The 14,537-nt window shown below is 50.4% G+C and overlaps 1 protein-coding gene across 1 annotated transcript in view; it reads right to left on the reverse strand.

The window, feature by feature from the left end:
- Positions 1-14,537, reverse strand: part of iars1 (isoleucyl-tRNA synthetase 1) — a 106,524-nt gene that overhangs the window by 40,327 nt on the left and 51,660 nt on the right. Inside the window, 5 exon segments of the mRNA XM_031825799.1 lie at positions 4,700-4,821; positions 5,905-5,982; positions 7,099-7,190; positions 9,704-9,824; positions 14,350-14,494. Coding sequence (XP_031681659.1) covers positions 4,700-4,821; positions 5,905-5,982; positions 7,099-7,190; positions 9,704-9,824; positions 14,350-14,494 — 558 coding nt within the window.

The following is a 14,537-nucleotide window of genomic DNA, read 5'->3' on the forward strand; positions in this document are numbered from 1 at the left end:
TCCTTATGTAGCGCCGCCCTTATGTAGCGCCGCCCTTATGTAGCGCCGTCCTTATGTAGCGCCGTCCTTATGTAGCGCCGTCCTTATGTAGCGCCGTCCTTATGTAGCGCCGTCCTTATGTAGCGCCATGTAGCGCCGTCCTTATGTAGCGCCATGTAGCGCCGTCCTTATGTAGCGCCATGTAGCGCCGTCCTTATGTAGCGCCGTCCTTATGTAGCGCCGTCCTTATGTAGCGCCGTCCTTATGTAGCGCCATGTAGCGCCGTCCTTATGTAGCGCCATGTAGCGCCGTCCTTATGTAGCGCCGTCCTTATGTAGCGCCGTCCTTATGTAGCGCCGTCCTTATGTAGCGCCATGTAGCGCCGTCCTTATGTAGCGCCATGTAGCGCCGTCCTTATGTAGCGCCGTCCTTATGTAGCGCCGTCCTTATGTAGCGCCATGTAGCGCCGTCCTTATGTAGCGCCATGTAGCGCCGTCCTTATGTAGCGCCATGTAGCGCCGTCCTTATGTAGCGCCGTCCTTATGTAGCGCCGTCCTTATGTAGCGCCGTCCTTATGTAGCGCCATGTAGCGCCGTCCTTATGTAGCGCCGTCCTTATGTAGCGCCGTCCTTATGTAGCGCCATGTAGCGCCGTCCTTATGTAGCGCCATGTAGCGCCGTCCTTATGTAGCCGTCCTATGTAGCGCCGTCCTTATGTAGCGCCGTCCTTATGTAGCGCCGTCCTTATGTAGCGCCGTCCTTATGTAGCGCCGTCCTTATGTAGCGCCGTCCTTATGTAGCGCCGTCCTTATGTAGCGCCGTCCTTATGTAGCGCCGTCCTTATGTAGCGCCGTCCTTATGTAGCGCCGTCCTTGAGCTGTTCTTGTCTATTGATGTTCTATATTATGTCATGGTTTGTGTGGACCCCAGGAAGAGTAGTTGCTTCTTTCGCAACAGCTAATGGGGTTCCTAATAAAATAAAAAATGATTTAATGGGTTTATAGCGGGCGGACAGACGGGCTCTTCCTGATTGGAGGTCACCTCTACAGGATGTCTCACTTCTTGGACAGGAACAGGAAGGAGCGCTTAACAAGGCTTCCCTCCGCAGCCGAACAGGCTCCTGAAATCTTTCCCAAAAATCTAGAATTAGAATGGGTTAAACCTGGATTCATTTTTTTCTTTTCACATAGACTTACTCAGGAGACCTGAACCAACCAGGTACACCTTCAATCATCCTTGAATTTAAACTTTAAATACCTGGAAAGGATTCGTACTTCCAAAGACTGTCAAGGAAAACAACAACCAGCAGAAAAAACGACAGTAAAAACCTACAAAAGTACAAAAGAGCTTCACCACCCCCACCCCCACCACATACACAGAGGACACACAAAAGGCCAGAGGTTGTTATCAAACAGGAAATGTGTAGAGGAAAACAAACACCCGGCGCACCCTGGAGCTGCTGACAGAGGACCGACTATGGTCCCCGAGCCACATCATAATGCACACAGGCACAAACGACCCTGAGGGCCCAGCAGGAAAGGGTGTGATTGGAAAAGCGTCTTCCACAAGTGGTCATCTCCACCCTGCTACGAGGAAAAGACTCTCACCCTATCACTGTACAGCGGGTGAATGAAAGCATTTCCTGTGACTGCCTCTACCTAGCACCAGGTACGCCTCTACCTACCACCGGGTACGCCTCTACCTACCACCGGGTACCCCTCTACCTACCACCGGGTACGCCTCTACCTACCACCGGGTACGCCTCTACCTACCACCAGGTACGCCTCTACCTACCACCAGGTACGCCTCTACCTACCACCAGGTACGCCTCTACCTACCACCGGGTACCCCTCTACCTACCACCGGGTACCCCTCTACCTACCACCAGGTACCCCTCTACCTACCACCAGGTACCCCTCTACCTACCACCAGGTACCCCTCTACCTACCACCAGGTACGCCTCTACCTACCACCAGGTACCCCTCTACCTACCACCAGGTACCCATCTACCTACCACCAGGTACACCTCTACCTACCACCACGCAGATTAAATATCAGCACGAGATTGAATTTAACTAAACTTTCTGGAGTTTTCAACATTTCACTCTACTTGTGGGAATTGTGATTGAATCCACACAATATTAGCCACTTTCAATGTCATATACCGAAACAAAACAAGCTTGGCAAGAGATTCTAGGCAGAGTAGGATTCTATTGCATTGGTTATGCACGACTTACTCTACACAGACCGGCGCTCCATAACCAATCAGAGCTGCAGTAGGCCTATATGCAAATAGACCATTGCCATATATCGGCGCCATTCACTTTGAACTGGACTGTGTTTACAGCATGAGCTTGCTTCGAATTCAAACGCAAGCGCTTCATGTAGCCACTTGGGTACCGTTTGTTCATATTCTGTGCAAGATGGTGAGTTATTAACCCAGTTATAGATCATTTCTAGTCAACAACGAAGGGTCTTGAAAATAGGCCACTCCGGTAGGCCCACATTATGAACAAATAGCCACAGTAGCCTACTTGGTCACTGTTGAAATTGAATTTACCACAGGTGGACTCCAATCAAGTTGTAGAAACATCTCAAGGATGATCAATGGTAACAGGATGCACCTGAGCTCAATTTCAAGTCTCATAGCAAAAGGGTCGGAATACTTGTGTAAAAAAAGGTATTTCAGTTTAAAAAAAAATTGTAATAAATGTGCAAAAATGTCTAAAAACCTGTTTTCACTTTGTCATGACGGGGTATTGTGATGTCACGGCGGGGTATTGTGATGTCACGGCGGGGTATTGTGATGTCACGACGGGGTATTGTGATGTCACGACGGGGTATTGTGATGTCACGGCGGGGTATTGTGATGTCACGACGGGGTATTGTGTGTAGATTGATGAGGAAAAACATTAATTTAATCACTTTTAGAACAAGGCTGTAACGCAACTAAATGTTTAAAAAGTCAAGCGGTCTGAATACTTTCCAAAATTCATCGTAGAGACTCAGTGAGCATAACCTTGCTACAGTATAGGATATGTACCCCACTGCCCACAATATGTACTTCCTAACAAATGCTTTACCACAGATCACACAGACCCACAAAGAATTTGAAAACAAATCCAACACTGGATAAACTCTCATATCTGTTAGGTGAAATACCACAATGTGCAAATCACAGCTGCAAGATGTGTCCCATTACCATGATAAGGGACAGACAGAGACAGACGCACAGAAACAAGACAGAAGGAGAGGACAGATAACCAATCACTTAATGGGTTTATAGGGGACGGACAGACGACTTGTCTCCTCCTGATTGGAGGTCACCCCTACAGGATGTCTCACGTCTTGGACAGGAACTGGAAGGAGCTCTTAACAAGGTTGCCCGCTGCAGCCGAGCAGGCTGGGTAGTAATACGTGGGTTGGGACAGTGCATGAATGGTAAAGACCGGCGAGGTAGAGGTGTGTGTGGGAGCAGGTACTGTAGTGAAGACAGACATTCAGAGTGACTGGAGAATACACACATACACACACACACACACACACACATAGATTGCCGCTTCAGAGACTAAAGCAACGGCCCTGCCGCTTCAGAGACACACTAAAGGGTATAGCTACTCAATCATAGCACTAACAACAAAGGTAGGTGTGTGTGTGTGTGTGTGTGTGTGTGTGTGTGTGTGTGTGTGTGTGTGTGTGTGTGTGTGTGTGTGTGTGTGTGTGTGTGTGTGAGAGTTGACACGAATGCAGCTCAGAGTTAATAAACTGATACAAACAGAAAAGTATTATTGACAGGCGTTTCAACACAGATAAGTTGATTCAAAACAAATACTCTCATCACCGAGGGAGTCATTGTCATTATAAAACACAAATCGCTTCTTGTTTCTGACAAAAGAGATTCAAAGAAAAGTCCAAACCAATTTCAAACTAAATATAATTTTAAAGAGGAATCCTTAAAATTATATATTTTTTTAATAAAATGGGAAATAAATAGTTTTAGTCGAAAGACTGAGCTGCCTGTTTCCCCTGCTACTAAGAGACACTTTCAGATTCAGGAGGAAGTCACTCTTCAAAATGGCGCCCTACTCCCTATATAGTGCACTACCACCCATGGGGATCTTTTCAATAGTAGTGCACTAAACCACTAGTGGGGGGGGGGGCTACTTGAGCTAGTGAATGGTGCAGTTCACGGTCCTTCGAGACAAATTCAATGATTGATTGATTGATTACCTGACTAGAGGCAACATGAGGTACTGTGTGATTGATAGACTGATTGATTACCTGACTAGAGGCAACATGAGGTACTGTGTGATTGATAGACTGATAGACTGATTGATTACCTGACTAGAGGCAACATGAGGTACTGTGTGATTGATAGACTGATAGACTGATTGATTACCTGACTAGAGGCAACATGAGGTACTGTTTGATTGATAGACTGATTGATTACCTGACTAGAGGCAACATGAGGTACTGTGTGATTGATAGACTGATAGACTGATTGATTACCTGACTAGAGGCAACATGAGGTACTGTGTGATTGATAGACTGATTGATTACCTGACTAGAGGCAACATGAGGTACTGTGTGATTGATAGACTGATAGACTGATAGATTACCTGACTAGAGGCAACATGAGGTACTGTGTGATTGATAGACTGATTGATTACCTGACTAGAGGCAACATGAGGTACTGTGTGATTGATAGACTGATTGATTACCTGACGAGAGGCAACATGAGGTAGTGGATGCTACTGGAGTCCTTCTCCTCTACAGAGGCGGGGTCGATCAGGTGACGCAGGTTCTGGTACATCATCTCTGTAATAAACGGGGTGAAGGGAGCCTAGTGGGGAGGAGAGACCAGTTAGAGAAGAACAACAATACTATACAGTACTATACTAGTGAGATACCTAGTTAGTTGAGAACATGCACTACAACTCTCCTACCATTCTAACTGAGGGAGACCTTGTCCTCGTTACCATTCTAACTGAGGGAGACCTTGTCCTCGTTACCATTCTAACTGAGGGAGACCTTGTCCTCGTTACCATTCTAACTGAGGGAGACCTTGTCCTCGTTACCATTCTAACTGAGGGAGACCTTGTCCTCGTTACCATTCTAACTGAGGGAGACCTTGTCCTCGTTACCATTCTAACTGAGGGAGACCTTGTCCTCGTTACCATTCTAACTGAGGGAGACCTTGTCCTCGTTACCATTCTAACTGAGGGAGCCCTTGTCCTCGTTACCATTCTAACTGAGGGAGCCCTTGTCCTTATACAAAGACACCTGCGTTGAGAGCTAATGCAGGGTAAGTAAAATTTTCATATGCAGCAGACTTGAGTTCAAACTTCCTTCTTTAACAATTTCTGTGAGGAGGAACTTAAAAGTTTAACCGGAGATTTAGTTACAGCCTGATATATACACAATGCGTCACGGGGCACAGCGCCACGGGGGCACAGCGCCACGGGGTACAGCGCCACGGGGTACAGCGCCACGGGGCACAGCGTCACGGGGCACAGCGCCACGGGGTACAGCGCCACGGGGTACAGCGCCACGGGGGCACAGCGTCACGGGGTACAGCGCCACGGGGGCACAGCGCCACGGGGTACAGCGCCACGAGGTACAGCGCCACGGGGGTACAGCGTCACGAGGCGCAGCGTCACGGGGCACAGCACCACGGGGTACAGCGCCACGGGGTACAGCGCCACGGGGTACAGCGCCACGGGGTACAGCGTCACGAGGCGCAGCGTCACGGGGCACAGCATCGGAGCGCTCGTTATTTAGAACACTCCGGTGCATTAGTTCTAAGCGCAACTGTTTTGGCGAAGAGGAATTGTCGCCCTCAATACATCACTTTCAATGGAAGCAGATGTCATTGAGCAGAGTTCAGGCGGGTTAAACAGTATACACCTTTACCCATGTGACTCACCATCAGTCTGCACATGGAGAACAGAACACTGAAGAGATTCTCCAGAGCCCCCAGACAGTCCTCTGTTCCACTCTCTCCCTGTAGGGTTACAATACACGGTTACAAACATCATCTTCCTCCTCCTCCTCCTCTTCCTCCCTAACATGTTCCATACATAACACAACAGATCTTTAACCAGAGAGTCATTGATGACCAACTCAATTCATTCACATTACTGTAGTCAATATAGCATAGTCAACAGAGTAACAGAGGTATAGTGGTTACTTTAGTCAATATAGCATAGTCAACAGAGTAACAGAGGTATAGTGGTTACTGTAGTCAATATAGCATAGTCAGCAGAGTAACAGAGGTATAGTGGTTACTGTAGTCAATATAGCATAGTCAACAGAGTAACAGAGGTATAGTGGTTACTGTAGTCAATATAGCATAGTCAGCAGAGTAACAGAGGTATAGTGGTTACTGTAGTCAATATAGCATAGTCAGCAGAGTAACAGAGGTATAGTGGTTACTGTAGTCAATATAGCATAGTCAGCAGAGTAACAGAGGTATAGTGGTTACTGTAGTCAATATAGCATAGTCAACAGAGTAACAGAGGTATAGTGGTTACTGTAGTCAATATAGCATAGTCAACAGAGTAACAGAGGTATAGTGGTTACTGTAGTCAATATAGCATAGTCAACAGAGTAACAGAGGTATAGTGGTTACTGTAGTCAATATAGCATAGTCAGCAGAGTAACAGAGGTATAGTGGTTACTGTAGTCAATATAGCATAGTCAACAGAGTAACAGAGGTATAGTGGTTACTGTAGTCAATATAGCATAGTCAGCAGAGTAACAGAGGTATAGTGGTTACTGTAGTCAATATAGCATAGTCAACAGAGTAACAGAGGTATAGTGGTTACTGTAGTCAATATAGCATAGTCAACAGAGTAACAGAGGTATAGTGGTTACTGTAGTCAATATAGCATAGTCAACAGAGTAACAGAGGTATAGTGGTTACTGTAGTCAATATAGCATAGTCAACAGAGAAACAGAGGTATAGTGGTTACTGTAGTCAATATAGCATAGTCAACAGAGTAACAGAGGTATAGTGGTTACTGTAGTCAATATAGCATAGTCAACAGAGTAACAGAGGTATAGTGGTTACTGTACCTTTAAGCTATATGACTGCCTCTGTGTTTGAGGGTGAACTCACCTTGAAACGCCTACGGTTGGTCCTCACGTACCAGTTGGTCAGCATGTCCACAAACTTGACAAGCTTTGGCACCACCGTGTACAGCCTGTAAGCTGCAAAGGAGACACTGATTACAAACTCATGTCTGGAGGAGAGGGAGCGGCCGGGAAAGGTGGTCTTTATAAACGACAGACGCATAACAGTAGCAGAGTTCTGTATAGCGAACTGGGGTTGCGGTCAGAATTGACGCATTGAAACAATGACGTATTCACATGTAGTGTTGTCTATTTAAGCAATACGGCCCCGAGGAGGTGTGGTATATGGTCAATATACCACGGCTAAGAGCTGTTCTTAAGCACGACGCAACGCGGAGTGCCTGGACTCAGCCCTTAGCCGTGGTATATTGGCCATATATCACCAACTCCCGAGGTGCCTTTTTTTTCTATTATAAACTGGTTACCAAGGTAATTAGAGCAGTAAAAATAAATGTTTTTGTCATACATACCCGTGGTATACAGTCTGATATACTACGGCTGTCAGCCAATCAGCATTCGATGCTGGAACCACCCAGTTTATAATGTGTTTTTATCCTATATGTTGTTGTTATAGATCCATCATGTTGGCATGGTTGTCTGCCCAGTAATAATTGCCCCTTGGTTATAGCTATTTACTGAATTTAATTTAATTTAAAATCGGTTTAATTTAACTGAATGTAACAATAAGTATCTAATTTTTTAAAAAGCCTTTCAGTGGAGAGGTGTAGTTTTGTCACTCATCTCAGCCTTGGATGAGAGACTGTGTGTGTGTGTGTGTGTGTGTGCGCGTCAAATAAAAAACACAATTGTATTTGTCACATGCTTCATATACAACCGGTGTAGACTAACAGTGAAATGCTTACTTACGGGTCATTCCCAATAAATGAGAGAAAATTAGATCGTAGTCTTGTATTGACGTTTAGCCTGTTTGATGGTACGTCAGAGGTCGTAGCGGGATTTCTTATAAGCGTCCGGGTTAATGTCCCGGTCCTTAAAAGCGGCAGCTCTAGTCATTAGCTCAGTGAGGATGTTGCCTGTAATCCATGGCTTCTGGTTGGGATATGTATGTGCGGTCACTGTGGGATCCACTGACTGAAGATTGGTTGAAAGAAATTGACAATAAGAAGATTGTAGGAGCTGTACTGTTAGATTTCAGTGGAGCCTCTGATTTATTATTGACCGTAACCTGTAGTTTGAGAAAACGTGAGAAATCATATGTGTTATGGCTTTTCAACCTCTGTCATATTGTGGATTCAGTGATCTATCTAATAGAACTCAAAGGGTTTTCTTTAATGGAAGCTTCTCTAATGTTAAATATGTAAAGTGTGGTGTACCGCAGTGCAGCTCTCTAGGCCCTCTACTCTTTTCTATTTTTACCAATGACCTGCCACTGGCATTAAACAAAGCCTGTGTGTCCATGTACGCTGATGATTCAACCACATACACATCAGCAACCACAGCTAATGAAGTCACTGAAACCCTTAACAAAGAGTTGCAGTCTGTTTTGGAATGGGTGGCCAGTAATAAACTGGTCCTGAACATCTCTAAAACTAAGAGCATTGTATTTGGTACAAATCATTCCTTAAGTTATAGACCTCAGCTGAATCTGGTAATGAATGGTGTGGCTGTTGAACAAGTTGAGGAGACTAAATTACTAGGTGTTTCCTTAGATTGTAAACTGTCATGATCAAAACATATTGATTCAATGGTTGTAAAGATGGAGAGAGATCTGGCTGTGACAAAGAGATGCTCTGCTTTTTTGACACCACACTCCACTAAGCAAGTCCTGCAGGCTCTAGTTTAGTCTGATCTTGATTGTGGTCCAGGGCATTCCCACACCATTTCCTCTTCACAGGGGCATTCCCGCACCATTGCCTCTTCACAGGGGCACATTGAAAGAGGATTCTCCAATTAAGAGTACCATTTTGATTACAACGTGTGCATAGGCTACAGCTGATTTAACGGAACAGCCCGAAATGTTCTCTCAGCTCAGAGAGGCATGCAACACACGCAGCCTAGCCTAGCGGACTAGTGAATTTGTTTACCTAGTTATTCATTCGGGTTCACAGTGTGGACCGAACCGAGGTCCCTGTAGGAATAAGGGTACGGTTACACCCCTAGGAAGCGGCTTGTGTGTGTAGTACATGTTGTGTGTGTGGTTGTGTGTGTGTGTGGTTGTATGTGTGTGTAGTACATGGTGTGTGTGTGGTTGTGTGTGTGTGTAGTACATGGTGTGTGTGTGGTTGTGTGTGTGTGTAGTACATGGTGTGTGTGTGGTTGTGTGTGTGTGTAGTACATGTGTGTGTGGTTGTGTGTGTGTGTAGTACATGGTGTGTGTGGTTGTGTGTGTGTGTAGTACATGGTGTGTGTGTGGTTGTATGTGTGTGTAGTACATGTTGTGTGTGTGGTTGTGTGTGTGTGTAGTACATGGTGTGTGTGTGGTTGTGTGTGTGTGTAGTACATGGTGTGTGTGTGGTTGTGTGTGTGTGTAGTACATGTTGTGTGTGTAGTTGTGTGTGTGTGTAGTACATGGTGTGTGTGTGGTTGTGTGTGTGTGTGTGTAGTACATGGTGTGTGTGTGTGTAGCTCACCATCCATCTCAGCTTTGAAGAACTGGATGAGAGACTGGGTGAAGGACTGGATCCATTTGTCCATGATGTTGTCACTGCGCTTGGCTGTGGCCTCGTTGTACAGGAAGCTGATGCCGTCCTCCTGAAGGGCAAAGGTCACAGGGCAAAAAGGTCACACAGAGAACAGCAAGAGAAAGTGAGCGCACGTGCGAGAGAGAGCATGATAGAGAGAATGTTAGAGTTTAAAGGCTGTGATAGGTGGCATCTTGTGTTCTGGTTGAGGTGTTCTCCTCATTAAACTACTGTCTGGTTGAGGTGTTCTCCTCATTAAACTACTGTCTGGATGAGGTGTTCTCCTCATTAAACTACTGTCTGGTTGAGGTGTTCTCCTCATAATACTACTGTCTGGTTGAGGTGTTCTCCTCAATAAACTACTGTCTGGTTGAGGTGTTCTCCTCATAATACTACTGTCTGGTTGAGGTGTTCTCCTCATTAAACTACTGTCTGGATGAGGTGTTCTCCTCATTAAACTACTGTCTGGTTGAGGTGTTCTCCTCATAATACTACTGTCTGGTTGAGGTGTTCTCCTCAATAAACTACTGTCTGGTTGAGGTGTTCTCCTCATAATACTACTGTCTGGTTGAGGTGTTCTCCTCAATAAACTACTGTCTGGTTGAGGTGTTCTCCTCATAATACTACTGTCTGGTTGAGGTGTTCTCCTCAATAAACTACTGTCTGGTTGAGGTGTTCTCCTCAATAAACTACTGTCTGGTTGAGGTGTTCTCCTCAATAAACTACTGTCTGGTTGAGGTGTTCTCCTCAATAAACTACTGTCTGGTTGAGGTGTTCTCCTCAATAAACTACTGTCTGGTTGAGGTGTTCTCCTCATAATACTACTGTCTGGTTGAGGTGTTCTCCTCAATAAACTACTGTCTGGTTGAGGTGTTCTCCTCATAATACTACTGTCTGGTTGAGGTGTTCTCCTCAATAAACTACTGTCTGGTTGAGGTGTTCTCCTCAATAAACTACTGTCTGGTTGAGGTGTTCTCCTCAATAAACTACTGTCTGGTTGAGGTGTTCTCCTCATAATACTACTGTCTGGTTGAGGTGTTCTCCTCAATAAACTACTGTCTGGTTGAGGTGTTCTCCTCATAATACTACTGTCTGGTTGAGGTGTTCTCCTCAAACTACTGGCTGGTTGAGGTGTTCTCATTAAACTACTGGCTGGTTGAGGGGGGGCTAGGGCTGTAAGGGGAGGCCTGGGGGGGTTAGGGCTGGTGGGGGAGGGCTGGGGGGGTTAGGGCTGGTGGGGGAGGGCTGGGGGGGTTAGGGCTGTAAGGGGAGGGCTGGGGGGGTTAGGGCTGTAAGGGGAGGGCTGGGGGGTTAGGGCAATAAGGGGAGGGCTGGGGGGGTTAGGGCTGTAAGGGGAGGGATGGGGGGGTAGGGCTGTAAGGGGAGGGCTGGGAGGGGTAGGGCTGTAAGGGGAGGGCTGGGGGGGTTAGGGCTGTAAGGGGAGGGCTGGGGGGGTTAGGGCTGGGCTAGAGGGGGGAGGGGTTTGGGCTGTAAGGGCTGGGCTAGAGGGGGGAGGGGTTAGGGCTGTAAGGGGAGGGCTGGGGGGGTTAGGGCTGTAAGGGGAGGGCTGGGGGGGTTAGGGCAATAAGGGGAGGGCTGGGAGGGTTAGGGCTGTAAGGGGAGGGATGGGGGGGTAGGGCTGTAAGGGGAGGGCTGGGAGGGGTAGGGCTGTAAGGGGAGGGCTGGGGGGGTTAGGGCTGTAAGGGGAGGGCTGGGGGGTTAGGGCTGGGCTAGAGGGGGGAGGGGTTTGGGCTGTAAGGGCTGGGCTAGAGGGGGGAGGGGTTAGGGCTGTAAGGGAGGGCTGGGGCTGTAAGGGGAGGGATGGGGGGGTTAGGGCTGGTGGGGGAGGGCTGGGGGGGTTAGGGCTGTAAGGGGAGGGCTGGGGGGGTTAGGGCTGTAAGGGGAGGGCTGGGGGGTTAGGGCTGGGCTAGAGGGGGGAGGGGTTAGGGCTGTAAGGGGAGGGCTGGGGGGTGGGGGGGTTAGGGCTGTAAGGGGAGGGCTGGGGGCTGGGGGGGTTAGGGCTGTAAGGGGAGGGCTGGGGGGGTTAGGGCTGTAAGGGGAGGGCTGGGGGGGTTAGGGCAATAAGGGGAGGGCTGGGGGGGTAGGGCTGTAAGGGGAGGGATGGGGGGGTAGGGCTGTAAGGGGAGGGCGGTGAGGGGTAGGGCTGTAAGGGGAGGGCTGGGGGGGTTAGGGCTGTAAGGGGAGGGCTGGGGGGGTTAGGGCAATAAGGGGAGGGCTGGGGGGGTTAGGGCTGTAAGGGGAGGGATGGGGGGGTAGGGCTGTAAGGGGAGGGCTGGGAGGGGTAGGGCTGTAAGGGGAGGGCTGGGGGGGTTAGGGCTGTAAGGGGAGGGCTGGGGGGGTTAGGGCTGTAAGGGGAGGGCTGGGGGGGTTAGGGCTGGGCTAGAGGGGGGAGGGGTTTGGGCTGTAAGGGCTGGGCTAGAGGGGGGAGGGGTTAGGGCTGTAAGGGGAGGGCTGGGGGGGTTAGGGCTGTAAGGGGAGGGCTGGGGGGGTTAGGGCAATAAGGGGAGGGCTGGGGGGGTTAGGGCTGTAAGGGGAGGGCTGGGGGGGTTAGGGCTGTAAGGGGAGGGATGGGGGTAGGGCTGTAAGGGGAGGGCTGGGAGGGGTAGGGCTGTAAGGGGAGGGCTGGGGGGGTTAGGGCTGTAAGGGGAGGGCTGGGGGGGTTAGGGCTGGGCTAGAGGGGGGAGGGGTTTGGGCTGTAAGGGCTGGGCTAGAGGGGGGAGGGGTTAGGGCTGTAAGGGGAGGGCTGGGGCTGTAAGGGGAGGGATGGGGGGGTTAGGGCTGGTGGGGGAGGGCTGGGGGGGTTAGGGCTGTAAGGGGAGGGCTGGGGGGGTTAGGGCTGTAAGGGGAGGGCTGGGGGGGTTAGGGCTGGGCTAGAGGGGGGAGGGGTTAGGGCTGTAAGGGGAGGGCTGGGGGGTGGGGGGGTTAGGGCTGTAAGGGGAGGGCTGGGGGGTGGAGGGGTTAGGGCTGTAAGAGGGAGATGGGTACCTTGTGCAGAGAGGGAGGGGTTGAGCAGGGGGACAGCACCTTGTAAAGCATGTGTACATTTTCCACTTTCTGCACATGCTGGAGTTGGGGATATGGAGAGGGAAGCTGGGCAGGGGACGTGAGACGGGGGCAGGGGACGGGAGAAGGGTACGGGAGACTGGGGCAGGGTACGGTAGAAGGGTACGGGAGACTGGGGCAGGGGCAGGTGCAGGGTACGGGAGATGGGTGCAGGGTCAGGGGCAGGGTACGGGAGACGGGGGTAGGGTACCGGAGACGGGGTAGGGTACCGGAGACGGGGGCAGGGTACGGGAGACGGGGGCAGGGTACGGTAGACGGGGGCAGGGTACGGTAGACGGGGGCAGGGTACGGTAGACGGGGGCAGGGTACGGGAGACGGGGGCAGGGTACGGGAGACGGGGGCAGGGGACATTTAGCAGCCTCTAGAAGTTCTGGACCAGGAAGCGGTAGGCTGGGGGACGTGAGGAGGCCTAAGGCTGGGTTACGAGGTTACCTTGTGGAGACGCGGGACGTTCTGGACCAGGAAGCGGTAGGCTGGGGGACGTGAGGAGGCCTAAGGCTGGGTTACGAGGTTACCTTGTGGAGACGCGGGACGTTCTGGACCAGGAAGCGGTAGGCTAGGGGAGGTGAGGAGGCCTAAGGCTGGGTTACGAGGTTACCTTGTGGAGACGCGGGACGTTCTGGCCCAGGAAGCGGTAGGCTAGGGGAGGTGAGGAGGCCTAAGGCTGGGTTACGAGGTTACCTTGTGGAGACGCGGGACGTTCTGGACCAGGAAGCGGTAGGCTAGGGGAGGTGAGGAGGCCTAAGGCTGGGTTACGAGGTTACCTTGTGGAGACGCTGGACGTTCTGGACCAGGAAGCGGTAGGCTAGGGGAGGTGAGGAGGCCTAAGGCTGGGTTACGAGGTTACCTTGTGGAGACGCTGGACGTTCTGGACCAGGAAGCGGTAGGCTAGGGGAGGTGAGGAGGCCTAAGGCTGGGTTACGAGGTTACCTTGTGGAGACGCTGGACGTTCTGGACCAGGAAGCGGTAGGCTAGGGGAGGTGAGGAGGCCTAAGGCTGGGTTACGAGGTTACCTTGTGGAGACGCTGGACGTTCTGGACCAGGAAGCGGTAGGCTAGGGGAGGTGAGGAGGCCTAAGGCTGGGTTACGAGGTTACCTTGTGGAGACGCTGGACGTTCTGGACCAGGAAGCGGTAGGCTAGGGGAGGTGAGGAGGCCTAAGGCTGGGTTACGAGGTTACCTTGTGGAGACGCTGGACGTTCTGGACCAGGAAGCGGTAGGCTAGGGGAGGTGAGGAGGCCTAAGGCTGGGTTACGAGGTTACCTTGTGGAGACGCTGGACGTTCTGGACCAGGAAGCGGTAGGCTAGGGGAGGTGAGGAGGCCTAAGGCTGGGTTACGAGGTTACCTTGTGGAGACGCTGGACGTTCTGGACCAGGAAGCGGTAGGCTAGGGGAGGTGAGGAGGCCTAAGGCTGGGTTACGAGGTTACCTTGTGGAGACGCTGGACGTTCTGGACCAGGAAGCGGTAGGCTAGGGGAGGTGAGGAGGCCTAAGGCTGGGTTACGAGGTTACCTTGTGGAGACGCTGGACGTTTTGAACCAGGAAGCGGTATGCGTTGTACCAGGGGAGGAACACATCCTTCAGAACATCTCTGACTCCTTCCTCTTTGAAACGCAGGTTCTCAGCTCTCACTACCGGGGAGTTGATTAGGTAGAGCCTAGAGGGGGAGGGGGCATAAAAGAGATGTTTGGTCATCTAAA

Source organism: Oncorhynchus kisutch, linkage group LG5, assembly GCF_002021735.2.
Source record: "Oncorhynchus kisutch isolate 150728-3 linkage group LG5, Okis_V2, whole genome shotgun sequence".
NCBI classification, from domain to species: domain Eukaryota; kingdom Metazoa; phylum Chordata; class Actinopteri; order Salmoniformes; family Salmonidae; genus Oncorhynchus; species Oncorhynchus kisutch.